Raw genomic sequence first — 21,559 nt, forward strand, 5'->3', positions numbered from 1 at the left:
GTCTGGGGTGTGGCTTGAGAGTCTACATTTCTAACAGGCTCCCAGCGGATGGAAAGCTGATGGTTCAGGGGCTGGAAAGCAAGGATCTGGTGGACAGTGAGGCCCAGACCAGATACCATGGCCAGTTGGTTCTCACTGTGGCTTCACCAATGGCTACGAGTCATCCATTCCAGCAGGCAGTCTTGCTTTTCCCAGCTCCCTCTTGCAGTGGCCTGAGGGGGCTCTCTCTACTCGAAGGACGCGTTAGCATCCCCTGGGGAGCTTGGGAGGCTGCCCAAGCCCAGGACCCGATCCAGGCCAGTTAGGCAAAGCTCCCCAGCGGATGCTAATGTGCAGCCGGGGCTGAGGACTCTCTACTAAAGCCATGAAGACACCCTTCACAGCAGTGTTCACGTGACAGGAGGCAGGTGCTGCTTGTGATTGCAGCCACAGCCGGAGAGTGGGTGCCGAGCTGCTGCACACTGTGTACGGGGCACCCCGCCCCTGTAAGGGGGTCCTCGAGGGCGTGTCGTGGCTCAAATGAAACGGCCGTTTATTTTCGTCCAGCGGGATTCACGGCTATGGGTCAGTGCCCGCCTCGCTCCCACGCAGCCATCCAGGGGCAAGAGAGCGCTGCTGTCTTCTAGGTGTGGCTTCTAAGGACTCCCTGGAAGGTGTCTCCATTCTAGTGAGCCAGAGGCTGGGAGGGTTTCCTGGATCGGGCCTGGGGGTAGGATTGGTCTCTTCTGCTCACATTGCATTAACCAGCGCTTAGAGGAACAAGGGGTGCTAGCCATGCGGGCAGCTCTGCGCCCAGGAAGAAGAGGGGAACCGGCCTGTGGCAAGCCTCCAGCAGCCTCCAGCACTACCCCGTGGGGTAGATCGGGGTACGGAGACTAAGGAGCAGCAGTTTCCTGCATGAAGAATTCCCAGGGTGCTGCACGAACCCGTNGAGGGCGTGTCGTGGCTCAAATGAAACGGCCGTTTATTTTCGTCCAGCGGGATTCACGGCTATGGGTCAGTGCCCGCCTCGCTCCCACGCAGCCATCCAGGGGCAAGAGAGCGCTGCTGTCTTCTAGGTGTGGCTTCTAAGGACTCCCTGGAAGGTGTCTCCATTCTAGTGAGCCAGAGGCTGGGAGGGTTTCCTGGATCGGGTCTGGGGGTAGGATTGGTCTCTTCTGCTCACATTGCATTAACCAGCGCTTAGAGGAACAAGGGGTGCTAGCCATGCAGGCAGCTCTGCGCCCAGGAAGAAGAGGGGAACCGGCCTGTGGCAAGCCTCCAGCAGCCTCCGGCACTACCCCGTGGGGTAGATCGGGGTTCGGAGACTAAGGAGCAGCAGTTTCCTGCATGAAGAATTCCCAGGGCGCTGCACGAACCCGTAGAAGACGAAGAAGGGTGGGAAGATCTTATCAAAGCATCCGGGCCTGTGCCTCAAAAGGATTAACAAGAAAAAAATAGAGGCTATACGTTATAATGTTCCACGTTCTTCTGTCTCCCCAGGATAATTTGTGTGAATATTCACAAGGCACATAGACTCTAGTTAAACCTCCTTTTCCTCTTTGGCACATAGCGAAGTATATAAATGGGTTAAGGGCTGCAATAAGTGATAGGTAATTCTCAACACGAAGCTTCTCCCCCACCTCCCCTCACCCTTCATTCAGAAAGTGAAAGCCTTCAGATCTCGGCTCACCGACCTCTCCACCATCCTGGCTTCAGATCCACCCGTACCTGTGTCCAGGTCTACCATCCCTGCACCTTCCTCCTGCACCTATCCAAGGCCGGTCTGTTCGTTCATGTCCACGTGACTGTGCGCCTTCTTGTGACTTCCTCTGTGCTCATGACTCCTGAGTTCTGTTCCCACCCCAGATGTTTTCTCCAGCTGCCTGGCTGGTGTGGAGGTGGCTCTCACTGGCAGCGCAGACAAGACGGGTGCGGAGCCAGACTCGGGACCACACCCTCCCCACAGACAAACGAAACAAACCCCTGACACGGTGAACGGCACAGCCCCCTAACCAGGTGCTAATGTCAGGAATCGGGCTCCACCCTTGATTCTTCACTTGGATCTCCAATTCCATCTTCCGACAGCCCCAGCTGCAGAAACAGAAGATTCTAAAATATGTCCCATCACCCTCTCGTTATGTTGGTGGCTGCCACTGTCCTGGCCCAAGCCACCGTGCTTTCTCACCTGGTGGTGGCAGCAGCCACTTCCGTCCCTGCAGTCTGTGCTCCGTACCCCAGCTGGAGCATTCTCTGGGAAACATGGCCGTGCCTGCTTGTGAAACGATGACATCCCCACTACTTGCCACGGGACCCAGGCATTGCCCACACGTGACCCCCACCCCAGCTCCTTTGTGTGCTCCGGCTTGCCTTCCCATGTCGTTCCCCTGGCCTGGAACGTCCCTCCCAACATGGCCCTCGACCGGGTCCTTCCGAGTCTTTATCAGGTGTTTGTGTGCGTAGCTAGGCAAGTATCGGTGCTTCTCATCCATCTGTAGAGAAAGAACCAGTGGCTTGGGCTTTTATCTTCCAACACATTACAGACCATTAACTGTATCATCTTCCATAAAAATGGCTTATGGGAAAAAATAAAACAAGAAGACAGACAGAAGGCAAGTCCCATTTTTTTATTATTTGACTCAACAGTAGTAAAATTGCGTGTTAATAAACAGAAATCGGAAACACCCGTGAATGTTGTGGTGTGGTCAAAACTGCAACAAGACGCTGTGAACAGCGCCTCTTGGCCTCTCTGTTTATGTCAAAACCGTGGGCTTGTAGTGCGCTGTTGCCGCGCCAGTCCTGGTGTGGGGCCCGCTGGGCTGGGACGGCTCCCGATTTCGGTTCAGGGGCGATCTCTCCCCACAACAGCTCACCTGAGATCCGCCCTCCACACGCACCCCTGACAGCGCACCGTCAGCGCAGCTGCTCTGCTCCCCCTCGGTCTCCGTCACGGCCCACAGACCTGGTGACCCCGTGCCATTTGAGCAGTTCTTGATCTTGACATTGGTCTATCGTGTAGCGGATGGTGATTTCTCCCGACTCTGTCTCTGGCTGCCATGCTGCCGGTTGAAGATGCCCCTGGCGCCTGCCCCTGCTGGGGCTTCCGGGAAGGGATGGGGGGGAGCCACTCCTTCCACCCGCTCCCAGGGAGCAATACCCGACCCTCCAGCAGGGCGGCAGCGGTCTGTAACCCCCACTTGCCGCTGTGGAATGCAACCTGGAGTTTCAGGGTGGGGTTGGAGACGAAGGTGGGGCAACGTGATGAGTCGGGGCTCTCCAGAGACACAGAGCAAACAGGAGATTAGACGGATGGATGGGGAGAGAATAAAAGAGGATTTGGGTTTGGGAGTAAACAAAGGGTTATTTATCGAGAAGGCACCAAGAAGATGGGAGAGCTCATGGTGCCTCAGATCCCTCTCGCTCGCTAGACTACGTGAAGGGCTTTGAGGGGGTGGGGGAAGGATCGGATGTGGAAGCCCTGGAGGGGCAAGTTTTAGGTGAAGGATTTCGGAGCTTGGCCATTTACGGTAAAGGGGCATGGATGCCGCATTGGCCTGGCTGCGTCTGGCTACCGAAGGGATTCCGGGGTTACGTTCCAGCCGTGTGCTGGCCCTCTGGTTCCACGGCGGGGAGGGGCGAGACTTCGGTTCCAGGTGCAGCTGGAGGTCAAAGTTCTCTCCTCTGCGCGTGCTTCGGCTGTGTGACTCGCAGTTTCCATCTGCTGTCCCTGAAAAAGCAGCTCGGCATCTTGTTCAACAGCACAGGGACATTTTGAGTTGGTGCTGTGGTTACACACCCTCCCTTTGTTGTTCTTTCCTCAACCTTGAGCAAACCGGGGCAACCGGGTCCAGGTTCCATTAAGAGGGGGCAGTCTGCACATCGTGCTCCCCACACCAGAGTCTTCCAGCCTCACACGCCCACTTTCTCAGTGGTCCCTGAGCCTCAGAAGGGGCATTCCGGGGGCTCAGTGTACAAGCAGAGGCCACAGCGACGACAGAGGTAGAGGATATTCGTTACAGGAACCGGCCTGTGTGATGGTGGAGACCGAGGAGTCCCACTACGTGCTGTCTGCACGCCTGCGTGCCAGAGGCCCAGGGAAGCCAGGGGTATGATCAGGTCAGAATCTGCAGGCCCGAGAACCAGGGGGCCAATGCCCGAGGCAGGAGAAGAGGGGGTCGCAGCTCCAGCAGCGAGGGCGGTCTCACCCTTCCCCTGTGTGCGGGAGACCGTGTGTAATCAGGGTGCTGGGGCGGGAGCGTGAGGAGGCTCTCCTCTCAGAGGGTCCAAACGCGGCCTGTCCAGGACTCATCAGCTCCCTTTTCGGCTGCTCTGGTGCTGATAACGCGAAACGGGAAGAGACGGGGAGGGGTCGCACTTTTCTACTTTGCCCGCATCAGGCTTTCCTCCAATTTCGCTTCACATCGGGCACCAGGGCTGGCTGACCTTCTCTGTGTTCAGACACTGGGCACGGGGGTCTGTGTGGGCACAGGACAGAGGGGCGCTGTGCTCTGACCACACACTGGTGTGGGGACAGCATGGGTTTGTGTTTCCAGTCACCCCCAGACACAAGGGGGGGATTTGCTGCCTGACCCTGGGGCCCTTGGGACACCCACTCCCAACCTGGACCCCGTGTCATGAACTGCTCGCACCGAAGAGGCCGGGAGTCCCCAGCGGAAATGATGAGAGGCCAAGGGGTGGGCTTGGCGATTGGGTGGGAGGGGCAGCTCTGCGTCCCCATCAGGGCAGAGGGGCCGGGTTAACTGTGTCACGGGGAAGCCCCATCGATGGAGAGGGTGGTGCCGTCCAGCCCCCAGAAGCAGCCAGCCAGATGACAGAAAGCACGGTGGGCAGCCCGGAGCCTCTGCCTGAGAGCCAGGCGGTGTCCATCTCTGGGGAGGGTCCTAGTGCAGGAATGACCACGGACCCAGTGTGCTCTGGAGTGACTATCTGGCCAGGGGGACACTCCTGACTGGACCGAGTTCTTGCTGAGGGGCAGGGTGAAAAATCTACCCTGAGGCATGTCATTCAGGAGTCCGGGATCAACATGGGGACACCTGGCCCAGGTCAGAGGTAGACCACAGGAATGCAGGAGTCACAGGCACTGGGCGAACGCTTTCTTCCCCACACTGCCCAGCAGCTCCACCTTGTGGTGGGAAGGGTGGGGGACACAGGTTCCCAGCACCCGGCCATAGTAGTACCTAACAGGCAGGCCACTTCCTTGGTGCCCTTCGCCCAGAAATCCTCACAGCACCTCTGGCTAGCGGGGTCTGTTCTCTCTGAGTGGCAGAGGAGGAAGCCGGTGATGAGGGGGGTAACTTCCCTGAGGTTATTCAACCAGTGAGAGCAGAGCAGCCCCATCCCTGGCATCTGCCTCTCCAGCCACCACCCGGCATCATGCCTACTGGGCGGACAGGGCTGGGCCTCGGGCCAGAGCTGAAGGTGAGGGACAGAGAGAGGTCCCAGGGGTGGGGGACCCTAGGGGCCTCAAACACATCCAGGAGTGTTTTGGGAGGGGCTGCTGGTATTCCCCAGGCCACCCGGGGATGTTGATACCCCCCGTGAGGTACACACAGTGTCCAGGGACAGTCCCACACATGGAGCTACCGCCTGCCCTAAATGCCACGGCACCCCGGCGAGGGGCTCCGCAGGCTTAGCCCCTGCCTTCTCCGGGCTCTTTGAGATGCCACACGATGCTATTAAGAAAGGACTCCGATTTCTCCCAGCTCCCCGGCTGCCCCACAGAAGGGAGACGGTGGGGTGTCTTCCCTCAGGACCAGTTTCCAGGGTTCTGAAGGGCATACCTGCCTCTTACACTGGGCAGCAGTCACGCTGAATCTGGGTCGTGCGTTCAGGGTCGGGCACAGAGCAGCCGGCCAGCCCCGGACCACTGGGTCAGAGGTCACTGTCCACAACCCTTGCTGGTCTCAGCCCGTGAAACTTCAGTGGTCCTTTGAAAAACCTTTAGGGGGTTTTCCCAGGGAGAGAACTAGAATCTTGGTATGGTATGGTGGGCTTTTTTCCCCCCACACTTTTTTTTTTCAGGAAGAATATCTGTCCTTTATTTTCCACACTTCAGAGTAGCAGCTGCTGCATTTTCTTTTCTTTTTTTAACTTATTGATTTGACAGGAAGGGAGGGAGAGAGAGGAAAAGAGATTTGTTGTTCCACTTATTGATGCATTCGTTGGTTGGCTCTTGTATGTGCCGTGACTGGGGATCGAACCTGCCACCTTGGTGTATTGGGGCGACGCTCTAACCAACTGGCCTACTGGGCCAGGGCTGCATTTTCTTTTCACATCGTGTTAATGTGCCTCCTGCCCCAACACTCACCTTTCTCTCAGTGAGCACCCACGCCTCTCTGCTCTGCCATAACGCAGGGAGCAGAGGGGACCGTGATGACGACCCCTTTCTGGCTAAGTCTCAGCCGAGCCTCCCTGGGACGCTAGTGTCCAGGCCCCAAGCCTCTCGACGCCCACAACTGGTGCTAATCATTTCTAAGTGGTAGGAAACATTATTTAAAAACAGCATTGCAGAAGAATCTCCATTCACACCGCCCTGCCTGGGTTTTCACGGCATTATTCTGCTTAGAATTAGCAACTGCTTGGGGCTGATTCACCAGCTGGACCCCCTGGGGTTCCGGGGTCAAGCAGCTGCACCTGGACCAGCCGGAAGTTCCAGGATCTTGGTTAGGGACATGGCAGGGGGGACCTGGACAGTCCACAGCCACAGGAACAGGTGTGGGGTAGCTGTTTCTTTCAGCGCTTGTTTCGTCCGTAAATATCTTAGTTTTATTTGCTACCTTGTCTGGCACAGAATGCCATGTATTATTCATGGAAGAGCTTAATGCTACCCGTTAAATAGCACCCTCTTTTGCGATGTAAAGCGAACCTCTGTTTGACAATGCACTTGATGAGGCCACGTGAGAGCAGTGTGTGCTCAGAGTGTCATGGGCTCCCATGAGAACACGGAAGCTGGGACTGTGTGTGGGGCAACTGGCTGGCCTGGCGATGGGCGTGTGGGCATGACTCTAAGGAATACGGTCCCCTGACGAGATCTATGCGTGGAGGGCTCCGTGCAGGGTGAGCACGTGGTACTGAAACACTTATTCTTCCCCACTGGCCGAGTCTGCCCGCTGCCTCCGATGGTGAGCCACGGCGACTTCATCTGCCACCCGCGGCCTTGCGATCGCTACAACCACGGCACCGTCGTGGAGTTCTACTGCGACCCCGGCTACGGCCTCACCAGCGACTACAAGTACATCACCTGCCAGTACGGGGAGTGGTTTCCTTCCTATCAGGTCTACTGCATCAAGTCAGGTGAGCGCAGGCCTCGGCCTGCTGGGGGGCCCGGGCCCACGGAACGGTATTGCTGGAGGTAAGACGTGCTTTTGCTTATAAAAACATAAGCCGTGCGCAACCGTAAGTGCTTCCTAGTTATCAGCGAGTTCCTAGCAAACCAGCCTCACCACTGGTCTCGTAGTGGCCCCACGACTGAGCACCAGTGACCTGCCCACTCGCCCCGCCCACTCACCCCAGTGTTCTCCAGGTGTGCCCGTGGCCACCCAGTGGGACGGCTGCACACTCTCCCCCTGGGCACAGCGTGTGAGGGGAGCGCTCGTTGACTGGGGCACCTGGAGGCCCGAAGGCGGCCACGTGAACCAGCTGGAGGAGGGTGTGGAGCAGGGTGTAGAGAAGGGTGTGGAGAAGGTCTACGGGAATGCTCCTGAACAAGGGGAGGGGTGTGGGGAAGAGGCTTTGGCAGCCACAGAGGTGACCTGTAAGACGCGGGGTGGCTTGTGTCAAAAGGTTAGGACTCTATTTTGGAAGGGTTGCCTTGCCCACCCCCGTACCTGGCAGATGTGACCCCCCACAGAGACATGGCCTTTCTGGCCTTCTGTGCCTTTCTTCACCCTGCCCTATAGTCTGTTCTGGAACACTCACAAAGGCCCTCAGCTCAGCTCCCCTTCCCCCATCTCCTGGTCCATCACAGGACATGACTTCTCCAGGGGAGAGGGACCCCTCTTTCCTTCTCCGCCCCAGAAGCAGGCACTTTACTTAGCCCCATGCCTGGCTCTCACCCCGGCCTGGAGTGTGAACCTGCAGGTCTGCCTTCAACCTGGCAGAGACCCCGTGGGGGGCGGAGGTTAGCGCAGTGGGATCCTGACGCCAGCCTGGAGGGCTCGCGATGAACAGCTCCTGGGCCGGACTCCTGCAGCCATGGGCACGTGGGGACCATTGAGCTGCCACAGTCTGGGAGCCTCACGCACCTTTGTGTTCTCTCTCTCCCCTCCATCTCTCAGCAGAGCAAACCTGGCCCAGCACCCACGAGACCCTCCTGACCACGTGGAAGATCGTGGCGTTCACGGCCACCAGCGTACTGCTGGTGCTGCTGCTCGTCATCCTGGCCAGGATGTTCCAGACCAAGTTCAAGGCCCACTTCCCCCCCAGGTCAGTACCAGGCTCAGTGCAGCCACCTAGAGCAGCAGAGAGAGGAAGGAGAGCTGGACCCTCGATAAGTGCAGAGTTGAGGGTCTCATGGAGAATACAAGGGGAGTTAAAGTTCCCTGGGACATTTTGGGGGTGTCTGGGGGTCAGAGCCCCAAGCTGGAAACAGACCCCCTTTCCCTCTTTTGCCCCCACCCCCACCTGCCGTGAGCCTGTGTCTCCCTTCTTCCCTGGAGAGATGTTCTCTGAGGGCATCTTGGGTGTGGGAGGGAAGCACAGAGATGGGGCTGCACTGTGCCTGTCCCCGAGGGCCACCACATCCGTTGCCACCTGCATGCGTGTGGCCCTGGAGCACCCAGTCCATGGAGAGGACAGGAACTATACAGGAGACACAGTGTGGCCCAGCAGAAGTTCAGGGACAGTGGGTGGCAATGAGAGGTCTCAGGAAAGGACGCTGGATGGAATGTAGGGGCAGGGCTGTCCCTCCCCCTCGGCTGCACAGATGAGCTTGGTTTGGCCTCTTTGTCCTCCCGGCCATCAAAGGGGAGACAGTCACGTTCCCTCACAGGCAGGTCCTATCCCAGCACCTCCCAGCGCCGCCAGCACCTTTGGGACAAAAAAGTGCCCCCAGCCCTGCTGCTGGCAGGTCACTGTTCAGGGCACCAACTGTCACAGGACACGAGCCAGGCCTGTCACTGAGGAGTCATCACTTCCTTGGATTCTGCGATCCTGTCAATCTTCTCTTTTAGGGACCTTATGCATCAGAAAAGGGCGCTTGTTTTTTGCCCACAGGGACAGACCAACCCCCAGGGCGGTGCCCACCACCCCCTGGAAAGAGAACGCTGCCCAGTGGAGAAGGAGGCCGCCGTGAGCTAGGTGTGGGGCCACCTGCCTTCCTGGGCTCAAAGCATGTCGCCGGCGTTCTGGTGCCGGAGCGAAGCTTTGCTGACGTGCCGGAACCTTCTTTCCTCTTAAACCTGCCACTCATCCCCTCGGTCCTCAGCATCACTATTTATGAACCAAGGGACCATGCTCTCTCATTGCGCAATTACACTATCCGGAAAAAGGCCTGAGGATCACAAAGAGAGAGCTAAGCTCCACACTGTGATTCCTGGCACACTGGAGTTTATTAAAGTGGCCTGGAGAGCTATTTTTCTACATCTGCTTGGAAGAAAAGTTGTATTGACTAAATATTAAGATTTTTCAAATCCTCACTGAGGATACGTTCATTGATTTGAGAAAGAGAGAGACATATTGATGTAAGAGAGAAACACCAATTGGCTGCCTCCCAAACCCGCAACCTTTCCATTTGTGGGGCGAGGCTCCAACCAGCTGAGCGACCTGGTCAGGCCGAGTCATGCATACTTTTTTTAAAACCCTGACAATTGTTTCTCTGACAATTGAGCTCCACCTGGGCGCAGCTCCACTGGGCTCAGATTGTGACAATATGCAAAGGGACAGCAGGGCCAAGAGCGTCAGGGCGCCACGTAAGGGCCCACCCCCAGGGTCCCTCTTGGCAGGCTGCATGCATGTATCTCATGTTCCAAGCGGCCGCTGGGTCGGCAGGTGGAGGTGAGGATGTAACTTGAAGCGGGTGGGGAGATGGTGCTCGGAGCTCCCTTCTCGTTTCCTGTTTTTCTGTCTTGACGAAATAGTAGTGATTTTTATGCTGTGACGGGAAGCGGAAAAGCGTAAGAATCGCAGGGGCCAGCCTTTGCCTGTGGCCCATAGGGTCCCGCGTTTCTTCTGCTCTTAATGCTGTTATTCTGTCACCATGAGGGACACCATGGAGGCAAGCTGACGCTCGGTTGGAATGGGCCACATGGTCCCCTGCCCACGGAGTCACTGCCCTAAGGCCAAGCCCAGAGGTCAGAGAGGGAGGCAGGAAGCAGGAGGAGAGGGCAGAGAGGACAAGCTGGAGGGCACAAGACGGGGCAAGAAACCCCTGCTCCCCTGAGCGGCCGCGATGGCAGCACCACCTGCCAGAGGCGGCCCAGGTGGGAGGCTGGTTCTTCTGCACCCTGTCCTTGCGGGGCTCTGCTGTCCACGTGGGCCCTGAGGAGGGGGCCCCGGGTGGCTTCACTCCTGGGCTGGCGTGTCGCTCTGACAGTCGGCACCACTTTTCCTTGCCCAGGGGCCCTTCCCAGAGTTCCAGCAGCGACCCTGACTTCGTGGTGGTGGACGGCGTGCCTGTCATGCTCCCGTCCTACGACGAGGCTGTGAGTGGCGGCATGAGTGCCTTAGGCCCCGGGTACCTGGCCTCTGTGGGCCAGGGCTGCCCCTTGCCAGTGGATGACCAGAGCCCCCCAGCATACCCCGGCTCAGGGGACACGGACACAGGCCCGGGAGAATCAGAAACCTGTGACAGCGTCTCGGGCTCTTCCGAGCTGCTCCAGAGCTTATATGCATCTCCCACGTGCCAAGGGGGCCCTGCCTCCGAGTACCCTGACTCAGCTGCCCACACGTCGGGGGAGGTGGCCTCCAGCAGCCCAGGCATCGACATCGCAGATGGTGAGTGTTGGCCCCGAGACCTGAGCACCCCGCACACCCCTCTGCACCCAGCATCTTCAAGCCAGCATGGCGCAGCAGCAATCTGTTTCCCTCTCACTCAGCTGAAACTGTGCCTTGCTCTCTCTGCATGTAGAGGCCATGGGCAAGGCCAATTAGGAGGAGGAGGGCTCATCCTCTCACAAGTGATGAGCCCATTAACCGAGATTTCCGGAGGCACGCAAGGGCACGGAGCCATCCAAAGCCGAAGGGCTCCAGCGGCCGGCGCTTGGTTTTCAGGGCATCTTTATGATCCAGGTTGCTCATCTCATTTGTCCCTTCATTAGGCAGGACTTCTGCAAGGGGTGCCCAGCGTGGGAATGACACACATGTGGGCCAGGAGGGAAGACCCACCTGTGTGCAGAGGGGCCCAGCCCTGGAGAAGTTCCGGGTCCATGCAGGTTTTTTTCACTGGGCGAAAAGTAGAATATGCATGTCTGCCTGTCACCAGAAAGGCAGCCTGCAGCTTGTGGTAAAGTAGAAAAAAACGCAGCGGACGAAATAGGGCTGTTTCCCTGGGCAGGGACTACCGGCTCCAGTTTTAAAATGAGACACACTAATCCCAGCTCCTCGCGACAGTAAGTGACAGTAATGACGAGGGAACAGGGGTCTCCTGGTCCCTGCCGAGCTCCTTATGTGCAGCTCCTGCTGTCTCCGGGCCCCTGAATCTGTCACCTCTTGGCTTGTATGACTGTGAGGGGCCATGGTTACAATCTAACATCTCTGTGTTTATGAGCTGGGTCTGAGATCTCCCGGCAAGTAGGCGTTAGACGGAGGAGTCGGTGCGTTTGATTATTAACCAATAGGCGCAGCTGACCGTTTCCTTCTCCTTGCCGAGTCCAGGACTTGCAGATGTTCTAACAGAATTCGTAGTCACAGGCAGCCGTGGTGTGTCCGAGTGGCGTGCTGAACCATACCCGTCTCTCTTTGCACAGAGATCCCTCTAATGGAAGAAGACCCGTAGCCAGGCCGGTCTCCGTGACTCTACCGCCCCTCCGGGAACGGGGACCTTGTACCTTGGGGTGAGGCTGCAGGAGGACAGAGCATGGAGCCTGGGGGAGGTGTTGCCTCTGTCTCCACAGGGACAGTGACTCACATGGTTCATCACGGACTCGACAGTGGGTGACAAACACGGACAAACTGCGGTGGCAGATGTTTTCAACGAGACCTGAGGATTTGCCAAGACCCAGGGGAAGCCCCAGTGTGGGCCTGGGGGACGGAGTCCGGCGTGCTTCGTGCTGTTCCACGCACGTGCCGCTGAACCCTGCGTCCCACGGACTTAAGTCATGAGTGCTACCTGCCTCCTCCGAAAGCATGTTCACATTATGTAAATTTGCTTCCCAAGTCTGCTTCAAACTGTCTCGGGATTCCAAGTTAGGCTGGATCAGCCTGTGCGGGAAGTCTGGGCTCAGCTGCAGGGAGCGCAGCAGAGCGCCCCCTGGAGGCTCCCAGAGGGAAGGTTCTCCTACGACTTTTGGGCGATCTTCCCTGACCTGGACACTCGTACTCACACAAGACTAAACGCGGGGTGTGGCAGTCCTGCGAGAAAGGAAAGACTCAGGCAGACTCTGCTTTCTGGAAACTTCTTCAAAAAGCAGAGCTCGTGTACTCCACGCTGTCCTCTGGTGAAATAGCGTGAGTATTTGTGTTCCTGGTCTGGCACCTGGATTTGCGGCCTTGGATGAATCCTGTGACTTCACACATGGTCAGAATGTGTTCCGCTACGTCTGGCGGTGGAGAAAGTGGCCACGGCAATGGGCCGCGGCGGCATTTTAAAGAGGTGCCACGTGACAAGTGACCTCCGTGTCACCGGCCCTCCCCAGTGAGCTATTACGGATGTTGTCCTCACTTCCAAACTCAGCCATATTTTATTTCCCCAAACAGAAATTGTTTCTGTAAACACCTTCCTCCTCCCAATAAAGCGCGAGGCTAGATTTATTTCTTTTTTCCTTTTATTGTTGCCCCGCCAAGTCTGCAGGCCGGCCTCGCAGCCCGAGGACGGCTCTGGCCTCCCACTGCTAGGTGTGGTTTCTAAGAAAATGACAGAGAAGGAAAGTTCTCCAGGTCCTGGAGGGGCTCTTCAGACACACGTTGCTCCGCGGAGCTGCTTCCTTCCCTCCTCCGGGTGTTGGACGAGTGTAAACAAAACTCTGGCCCACACCAGGGCTGTGCCGCGAGAGCCGAGAGAGAGCTGGAGGGGTGACCGAATCCTGTTGCTTCCTGACTCAGACTCATTAAAAAGGGGAAAGGAAATGTCAGTTCGAAGCGTGACTTTCGTAGTGAAGCGGAGCTGGATGGGCAGGGAGGGGCAGTGGCAGTGACCTGGGGTGACAGAGATGACTATCAGCTAGTGCCTGAGGCTAGACGAGGGGACGGGAAGTGCCGGCCCAGCCCCAAGCCCTGGGATGTGAGTGGCTGGGCAGCACTGGGCACGGGGGTGGCAAGCAGTGTTTAGTAATTATAACTTTGTTCACTGATGGCCTCACCCGCCACCGGCACCCCTTTGTACCTCGAGCCTCACAGAAGGAGGTGGTTTTCACAAGTGTCTGTGCTTAAACGCCACCTTGGCGGTGCAGAGAGAGGTGATGTGGGCAGCTGGATGGATGGGGGTGGGAGCGTCCAGGGCTCACTTTGGGCTGCCGCCCCCAGGCAGCCTTCCCAGCTTCTCCCTATCTTCTCCATGCCTATGCCTGTCTTCCCTCCCAGGCCCCTATGTGGAGGGTGTGTCTCAGAGACCACCAGACAGGCAGGAAGATGCCTGAGAGTCTGTCCCTATGCCTGGCCTCCCCTCATTCCAGAAACAGTCTCCACCCCAAGTAGACTGCAGCGGCCCACTGCCCCCCACCCCCACCCCGAGAGCCAAGCACCTGCATAGACACCTGTGTAGCCCTCACACCTGAGGGATAGGTACCATGTGTGTCAACACGGTTCTAAGAATCGAGGCTGGTAGGAGGAAAAGACCCGCCCAGTGGCCCCAGCCGCAGACAACTTCTCACCAGGTCACCTGGACCCCCCTCCTCGGTCCCTTTCATTTTTGGCCACTCACCAACATTGTGTATGATGATGTCTTTATTTGTTTCATTTGAGTGGGCTGCGGTGGCAGGAAGGAATCCTTACGATGCCCGAGCAGGTTTTGATTCTGGCTCTTCATTCATTTCAAAGTCTCAGGAGGCCCTCTGGGTATGAACGGAATCAACCTTTCTCGAACTGCCTCAGGAACTAGTTAGTGGGGGTGAGCGCACACGGGCCCCATCCTCGTGAGTGCCCAGAGGTGAGGTGAGGAGAGAGGAGCTGCCCTGACGCAGATACCCCCTGCCCTGGGGGTGGGGGTGGGGGTGGGGGAGGCACCTTCAGTACCAAGGTCGGGAGCCTGCGGTAGAGAGCCTGAGGGTGCTGTCCCCAAGTAAGCAGGTCATTCAAGCAGCCACGAAGCAGCGGTTTCCTGGCTGGTGATTGCCTGTCGCAAGTGCATCAGAAGTCACAGGACGTCTTCGCCCTTGGCTTCCATATAGCCTTTTTTAACTGCAAGGCTGTGGTTTGCCGGCGTGGGTTCCTTAGGGCCACGGCACCCTAGTTACAGCCGTCCCCGCAGCTGGCACCCGGGCAGCCTGCCTCCCATTCCTGCAGAACTACTGTGGCCCTGGCCACACAGCAGGGCCAGGCCAGTGGGCATCAGATGCAAAGGCTCAGGGGCTCTACCTGCTGGGTCCAGATGCCCAGCTACTCCTTTGCTGGGCAGCCCTCCCCAAGTGGCCGGGGTCCCACAGAGGCAGTGAAATGGCTTGGGAGAGACGGGGCTCTCCAATGGGTGACACCTGGCTTCAAACCCCGCCTCTGCCACTAACCGGTGTGTCCTTGGATGAGCGCGTGCCCGCCCTGGGCCTCCGTTTCTTCCTGCAGAAATTAGAGGTAATTCCCTCTGCTTCCCTCATCTCTCTGTGTGGGGATGACAGCCGATGGAAGTCACAGCACACAGTCGGTACTTGGTAAGTGGCAGCCGGTCTCCACTTGTTGCCCAGTGTGAGGGAGGGTGTCGTGTGGGTGATCAAGTCACACATGCGTCCCTCGACTCCTCTGACCTGCCTGTGTCTCTGTCTCTGCCACCCGCTGACACATTCACAGGCGAAGCTTGCTTCAGGGCTGCCCCACGGGGACCTCCTCCCAGGAGCCCCTCCCCGGCTTCTATATGCTAAGCTGTCCTGCGGAGGGAAATTGTCAGTCTGTGGCCTTTGTCCCTCTGCCCTCCCTCCCCGCTCAGCCCTCTCTGAATGCTATAGACGTCTGCTCAGGGAGGACAGGACAACCTCAGCAACGTCCCCAAGGAATCAGAAGGACTCAGCTCACCTCCACAGGCAGCCTGGAGATTTACATTAACCTGCTTCCCTGATTTTATTGTCTAGTTTGGATTTAAAGCACCAACGTTTCTGCCCATTCATTTCCAAGGTGATAAAGAGGGAGGGCCACGGTCAAGATGCCTGGTCTGGCAGCACAGGACTCAGGAGAGCAGTGGCCACTGTCAGGCTGGGCAATGCTATGCACGGTGACCTTGAAATCATAAAACTTCACGCAGAGGGCGGGGTGTCGACACAGTTGTGAATAATGGCCCACGGCAGGCATCAGCTCCACGCTGGGCAGAAACCAGGCCCAGGGACCGCAGGCCACAGTGTGGGTGGCCCCGGTACCAGAGTAGGAGCCTCACCCGTGTGGTCAGAGCCTGTGGGGACCCTGGGCCCTGGTCCTCCAAGGCCTTGAAATAAAGAAACCAAACGTCAGCAGATGTGTAGAGAGTTATGGGACCAGTGGGGACGAGATGGAGCCTGAGGAATAGCGAGACTAATATTTTCTGCTTGGAGCCTGTGAGGAATATTTATAGACCCGGTTACAGTCGATAAATATTTATTAAGCGCCTGCTGTGTGCTGGGCCCTGTCTGTGTCCTCTAGACCAGTGGGAAGTGAGGGCTGGTGAACAGAGAGCTGCAAACGGAGAGCCATGAAGCACAGGACCCCAGCCCCAGGCCCAGGCTCGGGGAGGTGCCCTCAGGCAGTGGCAGTGAAGCCGGGAGCAGGGAGCACGGGGGTGCCTGGAGGTGCAGGGAAAGCCCGGGGCAGGGAGCACTGGGAAAGGGAGAGTTGGTCTGCGCTTCCTCGGAGCCTTGAGGTCCCAGGTGAAGCACAGGCTGCAGGGCGGGGCGGGTGGGCGGCACGGGAGAGAGATGGAACGGGAGGGGTGACTCAGGGCCGGGGCCCCAGGGCCTGGGGGCCACACTCAGGAGGCCAGGGGTACCCTTGGAGTATGAGAAGCCAGGAGGGTGAGACGGAAAAGCAAGCAAGTGGGAGAGCCGTGCTGCCCACTCGATTTTGGGGATCACAGGCCTGGGAGTAGGGACACCCAGACACAGCTTGGGGCTGCTGCTGGGTCTCTGGGGGACCCCTCTGGGCCCTGGGAGCTGCATCAATATGGTCAGAGATGACCATCATCAACAGATGATCTCAGGGTCACAGAGGGGCTTCCTTGTGGCATCTCTGGCCAGGAGACCAGTCCCTCTTGACCTTGAACTTACTGAAATGTGATATCCTAATGAAAACAGGACTAAAAGAAAAAGCCCCCTTGGTGGAGTACCCAAGCGTGGGGGCACAGCTGCTGTCAGCCCCAAATAACACCCTGAACTCATCTGTCGCGGTGGTTCTGCATCAGCTAGTTTTGCACACCCTCCCCTCCCCACTAGGGGACATTTTGGCAATGTCTGGAGACATTCTGGGTTGTAACCACGTGGGGAGGTGCACTACCGGCACCCAGTGGGTGGAGACCAGGAATGCGGCTGAACAGCTCGCGGTGCCTGGCAGAGCCCCACCCAAGGGCTCACCAGCCCCGCTGTCCGAGTGCAGAGGCTGAGAACCCCTGGGGTAGGAAACAGGTTCCACGAGACGGTGGGCTGGGTGTCCTGTGGCTGCCTGGTGGGACGGGTGGGGCGTGGCTCAGCCCCCTGCTCTGGGTCTGGAAGCTTCGACAGCCCAGGGAGGTCTATGGGACCTCTGTCAGAATAGTGTGTTTGAATGCACAAACTAAATTCAACCAATGAGTTCTATGGAGGTGCCGTGACTGAAACATTTTTTAAAACTAATATGTAATGTAGTTGTTTTTTCCCCACCATGGGAGAAGGTCTAGCAGCCGATCTTACAGCTCCCTCGAACACACACGGCCCGTCACGGGCCCTGTGTTCTCTGAAAACGCCGTCATGTGGTATGGAAGTATCTGTAGCTTCTTTTGGCGACAAAGTCACAGGTACAGCCGATACTGCAGTTTATCGCTTACTCGGTAGTGAGAGAAACACTGAATTCTGTTAGAGGTGAGTGTGAATGAGGTGCAAGTGTTTCTCGTCCAAGTCCACGGTGCCCAGGTGGTCCCCCCACGAACCCAGGTTTAAACCCGGGCCCTGGAGCGCCTATTGCCGAGCGGGATCGTGCCTCCAGACTGGTTCAATTTCTCCTCCCTATGGGCAGGAGCTCGGGATCCCTGGAAGGCGCTGCGGGGTCTTAGCCGCTGTCATTAGCCCTGGGCTTACCCCTGTCATTTAGTCTGTAGCCCAGGGGGGAAGCATGGGCTTTAGAACCAGCAAATGTGAATGCCTGTCCCAGCTCTAAAGTTCGTGGCTGCGGGAGCCTGTCTTAGTTACTACTGCCTGGAAGCTGGTTCCTTCACCTGTAAAGCGCAGGGAACCACCTGCACGTGTATTCGGGACGAAGAAGACAAGGTGCCTGATGCAACGTTCAGCACATGGTGGGGGGGGTCAGAAACAGGTGGTTGTTATTCTTAAGGGAAGTCAAGAGTCAAATGCTATTCTCAGGGGGATTCTAGAAAGTGAAAATCACAATGACATATGGTCTCTCGTCTCCATCCAAGACATCATCCATGTCTTCCACCTGGTCCAGTGACTTGTCACCAGTTCCGCAAGCAGTCCTGTTCCTGATCAGCACCTGGCTCGCCGCTGCCCGCCACCGCCACCCCCGAGGCAAAAATTCCAGAGGCTCAGGTTTGGGGATAAAGGAAAGAGGTCTTTATTCAAAAGCAGTTACTTAAGCCTATCAAGGCACAGCTTTAATCACTTAAGCCTATCAATTAAGGCTAAACTTTAATACCTGAGTTCTCCTAGCTTTCCCCTGTGAGTTTCTATAGCACAGGCGACAAACACAAGGCCCCAGGGCTGAATCCGGCCTTGTTTTATCCGGCCCCACACCTTGTTTCTGCCTCGTGGCAGCACCAAGCTCCTTGCTCCTAGTTAAGGAGTAGTTACGGGTACACAGTTCTAAAATGACATCAGGCCCTTTGAAGGCAACCTCAGGGCTGATGTGGCCCCCGGTGAAAGTGAGTTTGCCCCCACCCCGTTCTATAGGGTTAGTTTACACACTAAAACAACACCATACACAAAAGCGACACAATTTCAGAAGAATGGCAGGCCTCTGCCTCAGAGCTTCTTCCCTGCAGGACACCCAAAGAATGAACTACCACCCTCTGCCAGGCCAGCCTCTCCCTGGGCTGAGCCTGGAGCTCCTTCCCATACAAAATGCTCTCACTGGGAAACGCAGGCAGCTGCAACACGTCAATCCGCATCCTCTGGGAAGAAGAGCCTGACGGCCCGAGCCAGAGCCTGAGAGAGCCAGCTCAGCAGCCAGCGCGCCAGCCCTCTTATTCCCATCGGTCCTGGAGGCCGTCAGCTCCTCAGCCGGTCCATCCTAGACGGCCCCCTTTTGCCTCGGCAAACTCCTCCTACGGGCCCTCCCGACTTCTCCCCAGTGGTCGGAGTTATCTTAATCAGATCTCTCCGAATCACTCCTGCCATGGCCCCTCTTCTCTGATGCACATATATAGCAACTGTTTTCCCGGTTATTTCACCCTTCAAGCTGCACATTTATGGGCAAACGTGTGTCTTCCACACCTGCCACTTTCCACTTCCTGGCAGGCAGGCCTGGCGCCTCTGATGAAGCTCAGCCACCCGGACTGAGCTTAGGGACAGCACTGGCACTGTGTCTCTGCTCTGTCTCGACAAACGGCATCTCCCAGTGCAGCCAGGACACCAGGCTGCTGGGCTGGCTGTCACTACATGGTTGACCCAGAGCAGGTCTTCCTCCTTCTCGGGGCTGAGGGCGGGCACCTGTCCGAGGAGCCAGCTGGAACAGCCTGGGCACCCTGCAGTGGACACAGCCCTGGTTGTAGAGTGTCACTGTCCACGCCAGTGTTTCCAGGGCAGGTATGTACTTGAAGGCCCCAGGGCGTCAGCTCGCCGGGAACGGGGCCCCTCCTCCTCCCAGGCCCGTGTGCCCAGGGGCCTCTGCACGATGAAATGCTTTGCAGCAGCAGGGCCTGGGCCTCGGTGAGCCCACAGGGGGCGCTGTGGGTGCTCCCGGCTCCCTCTGGAGACCACAGGGGCCTCCTCTGCAGCTGGCTTTCCCCAGAACTGCCAGCAGCATCAAGTTCTCTCCTCACTCTCCGGACGGAGACTGGCAAGAGGCTGTAGGAGGGTTTCCAAGGACAGGTGCCAGGGCGGCCTGCAATCCGGTGGTCAGCCCTGGGGGCCCCGAGCTGGGGGGATTGGGCAGGGACCCTGAGCCAGGAGCCCCCCTGCTTCTGACTACCTGTGGAAGCCTACTCCTTCCATCAAGCAGTCATTCAACNATCAAGTTCTCTCCTCACTCTCCGGACGGAGACTGGCAAGAGGCTGTAGGAGGGTTTCCAAGGAGAGGTGCCAGGGCGGCCTGCAATCCGGTGGTCAGCCCTGGGGGCCCCGAGCTGGGGGGATTGGGCAGGGACCCTGAGCCAGGAGCCCCCCTGCTTCTGACTACCTGTGGGAGCCTGCTCCTTCCATCAAGCAGTCATTCAACAAGCACAGAGCCCCTCGGTCCCAGGCCCTGTGCTGCCCCCCCCCCTTTGACCAGGGCCTGGCCCTGCCCTATCCAACCCCCTTCCCTCCTGATCACCCACTGGGCTCCACTCCCTCTCCTCCCATTTGCTTCAAGTCCTGAAGGCCCCTTCTCCCAAAGGGCCCCCTGCCCTGTCCCAGCCTCTGTACAAAGACTCAAAGGGCCACACGCCTCAGGAAAGGACGGGCAGCATCAGGGGGTCCCCAAAGGATGGGGCTCTGAGATGCAACCCGGTATGACCATGTGCTCCAGGTTTGGGGATAGAAATGGGGAATGGGAGAGGGAAGGGAAGGGGAGTCAGGGAGAAGGAAGAGAACGGGGTGGGGTGGTGGGTGTGAGGAGGTGGGGCATGGGACCTGGCAGAAGGGAGCCCCCAGCCCTCCGCCGCACCCCAGGCCTGTCCTATCATCAGTGGACAGACAGCCTTGGCCCCCTCCTGCCCCTACCTGCCCACCGGCCTGCACACCTGCTCTGTACTCCAGTCAGGCTGGGCCTTGGGTCTGACTATCAAAGCAACGCTGTCCCTGAGACTCCGTTGTCGGCTGTCAGGTTGACTCCCTGACAAGTCCTTCGGCCTCATCAACAACCCAGGGCCGCCGCTCCGCATGCTGATGGTGCACTGAGGGAAGGCTCCCAGCCGCTCCCGCTGGACTCCTCGAAGCTCGGAGACAGCCCGGCCCCACCTGTGTCTCTGTGGAGTTCCCTGCCTCCCAGCCCCAGGTCAGGGCAGGCCTGGTCCTTCAGAGGGAGCAGGGGGGTGGCCTGGGCTGCAGGGAGCGGCATGACTCCCCACCTTGGCTCACCTCTCCGGGCCTCAGTTTCCCCATCGTTCAAGACAGGGTGAACATCGACAATCCCTAGGGTCCTCTCTGGCTCAGATACCCCCCGTTTCCACTCCATTGGGTGTCTGCAGAGCCCTAGGTCCAGCCTCCAAAGGCACAGGAACACAAAGAACAATTTCTAACTATTTAGGAGCCAGCTGTTGGGCACAGGAGCCGAGGGTGGTGACAGAGAAGGCGCCATCCTACCAGCTGAGCAACTTGCCTGTCACTGGCTGAGGGCCGTGAAGGCGGCCAACTTGAACCCCCCGCCCGCCTGGGTCCTGCTGGGGCCCAGCTGTTCCAGGGGTATGCACAACCTTCTTTCCACACTTAGGCTTTTATTTTTTAACCTTCCACTTATGGAAAGTGACGATTGTTTTTCGTTATACTGCCAGCCAGAAGAATACATTGTCACTGGGTGAAAGAAGGTGAAGGGATTAGGCAAAGGACAAAGGTGCCATAGGACAAAAGACAGAGTTGCACGACCCACGGACACAGACAACCGAGGAAGCATTGCCTGAGGGAGGGGAGGGGCTGAAGGGAGAAAAAGTGGGCACAACGGTAAGAGCAGAAACAATACAATACAATAAAAATAAATCTTCCAAAAACACATTCTTCTTTTTAAGTCAGTACATTTAATTTTCAGCTGTTCCACAAAGAACAGGTCACCACATAACAGCACATTCGGACAAAGAAGGTGAGTGTGGGGAATGACATTTGGGAACCCCTGGAGTAGAGAGATGAACTCTGGGCACCCCCGCACCCCGTGGCCGGCCCCAGGCCATGGCCCGCTGTGTCTTTAGCTCCACACAAGGACCACCTGCTGCTTACAGAAGATAGTCCCCTAGCCTTTA

The 21,559-nt window shown here is 57.7% G+C and overlaps 1 protein-coding gene across 2 annotated transcripts in view; it reads left to right on the forward strand.

The window, feature by feature from the left end:
• Positions 1-12,906, forward strand: part of SUSD4 (sushi domain containing 4) — an 89,506-nt gene extending 76,600 nt beyond the window's left edge. The window contains exons 6-9 of one of the 2 annotated variants that reach the window (XM_037069356.1): positions 7,096-7,293; positions 8,277-8,424; positions 10,556-10,932; positions 11,904-12,906. In XM_037069356.1, coding sequence (XP_036925251.1) covers positions 7,096-7,293; positions 8,277-8,424; positions 10,556-10,932; positions 11,904-11,932 — 752 coding nt within the window. In that variant the 3' untranslated portion in view covers positions 11,933-12,906. The remainder of the gene's footprint in view (positions 1-7,095; positions 7,294-8,276; positions 8,425-10,555; positions 10,933-11,903) is intronic. The other variant, XM_037069357.1, reaches the window with a different exon arrangement.
• The last annotated feature ends 8,653 nt before the right edge of the window (positions 12,907-21,559 follow it).

Source organism: Sturnira hondurensis, unplaced genomic scaffold (genome assembly GCF_014824575.4).
Source record: "Sturnira hondurensis isolate 20B ecotype Veracruz unplaced genomic scaffold, ASM1482457v3 Scaffold0018525, whole genome shotgun sequence".
In the NCBI taxonomy this organism is placed as follows: Eukaryota; Metazoa; Chordata; class Mammalia; order Chiroptera; family Phyllostomidae; genus Sturnira; species Sturnira hondurensis.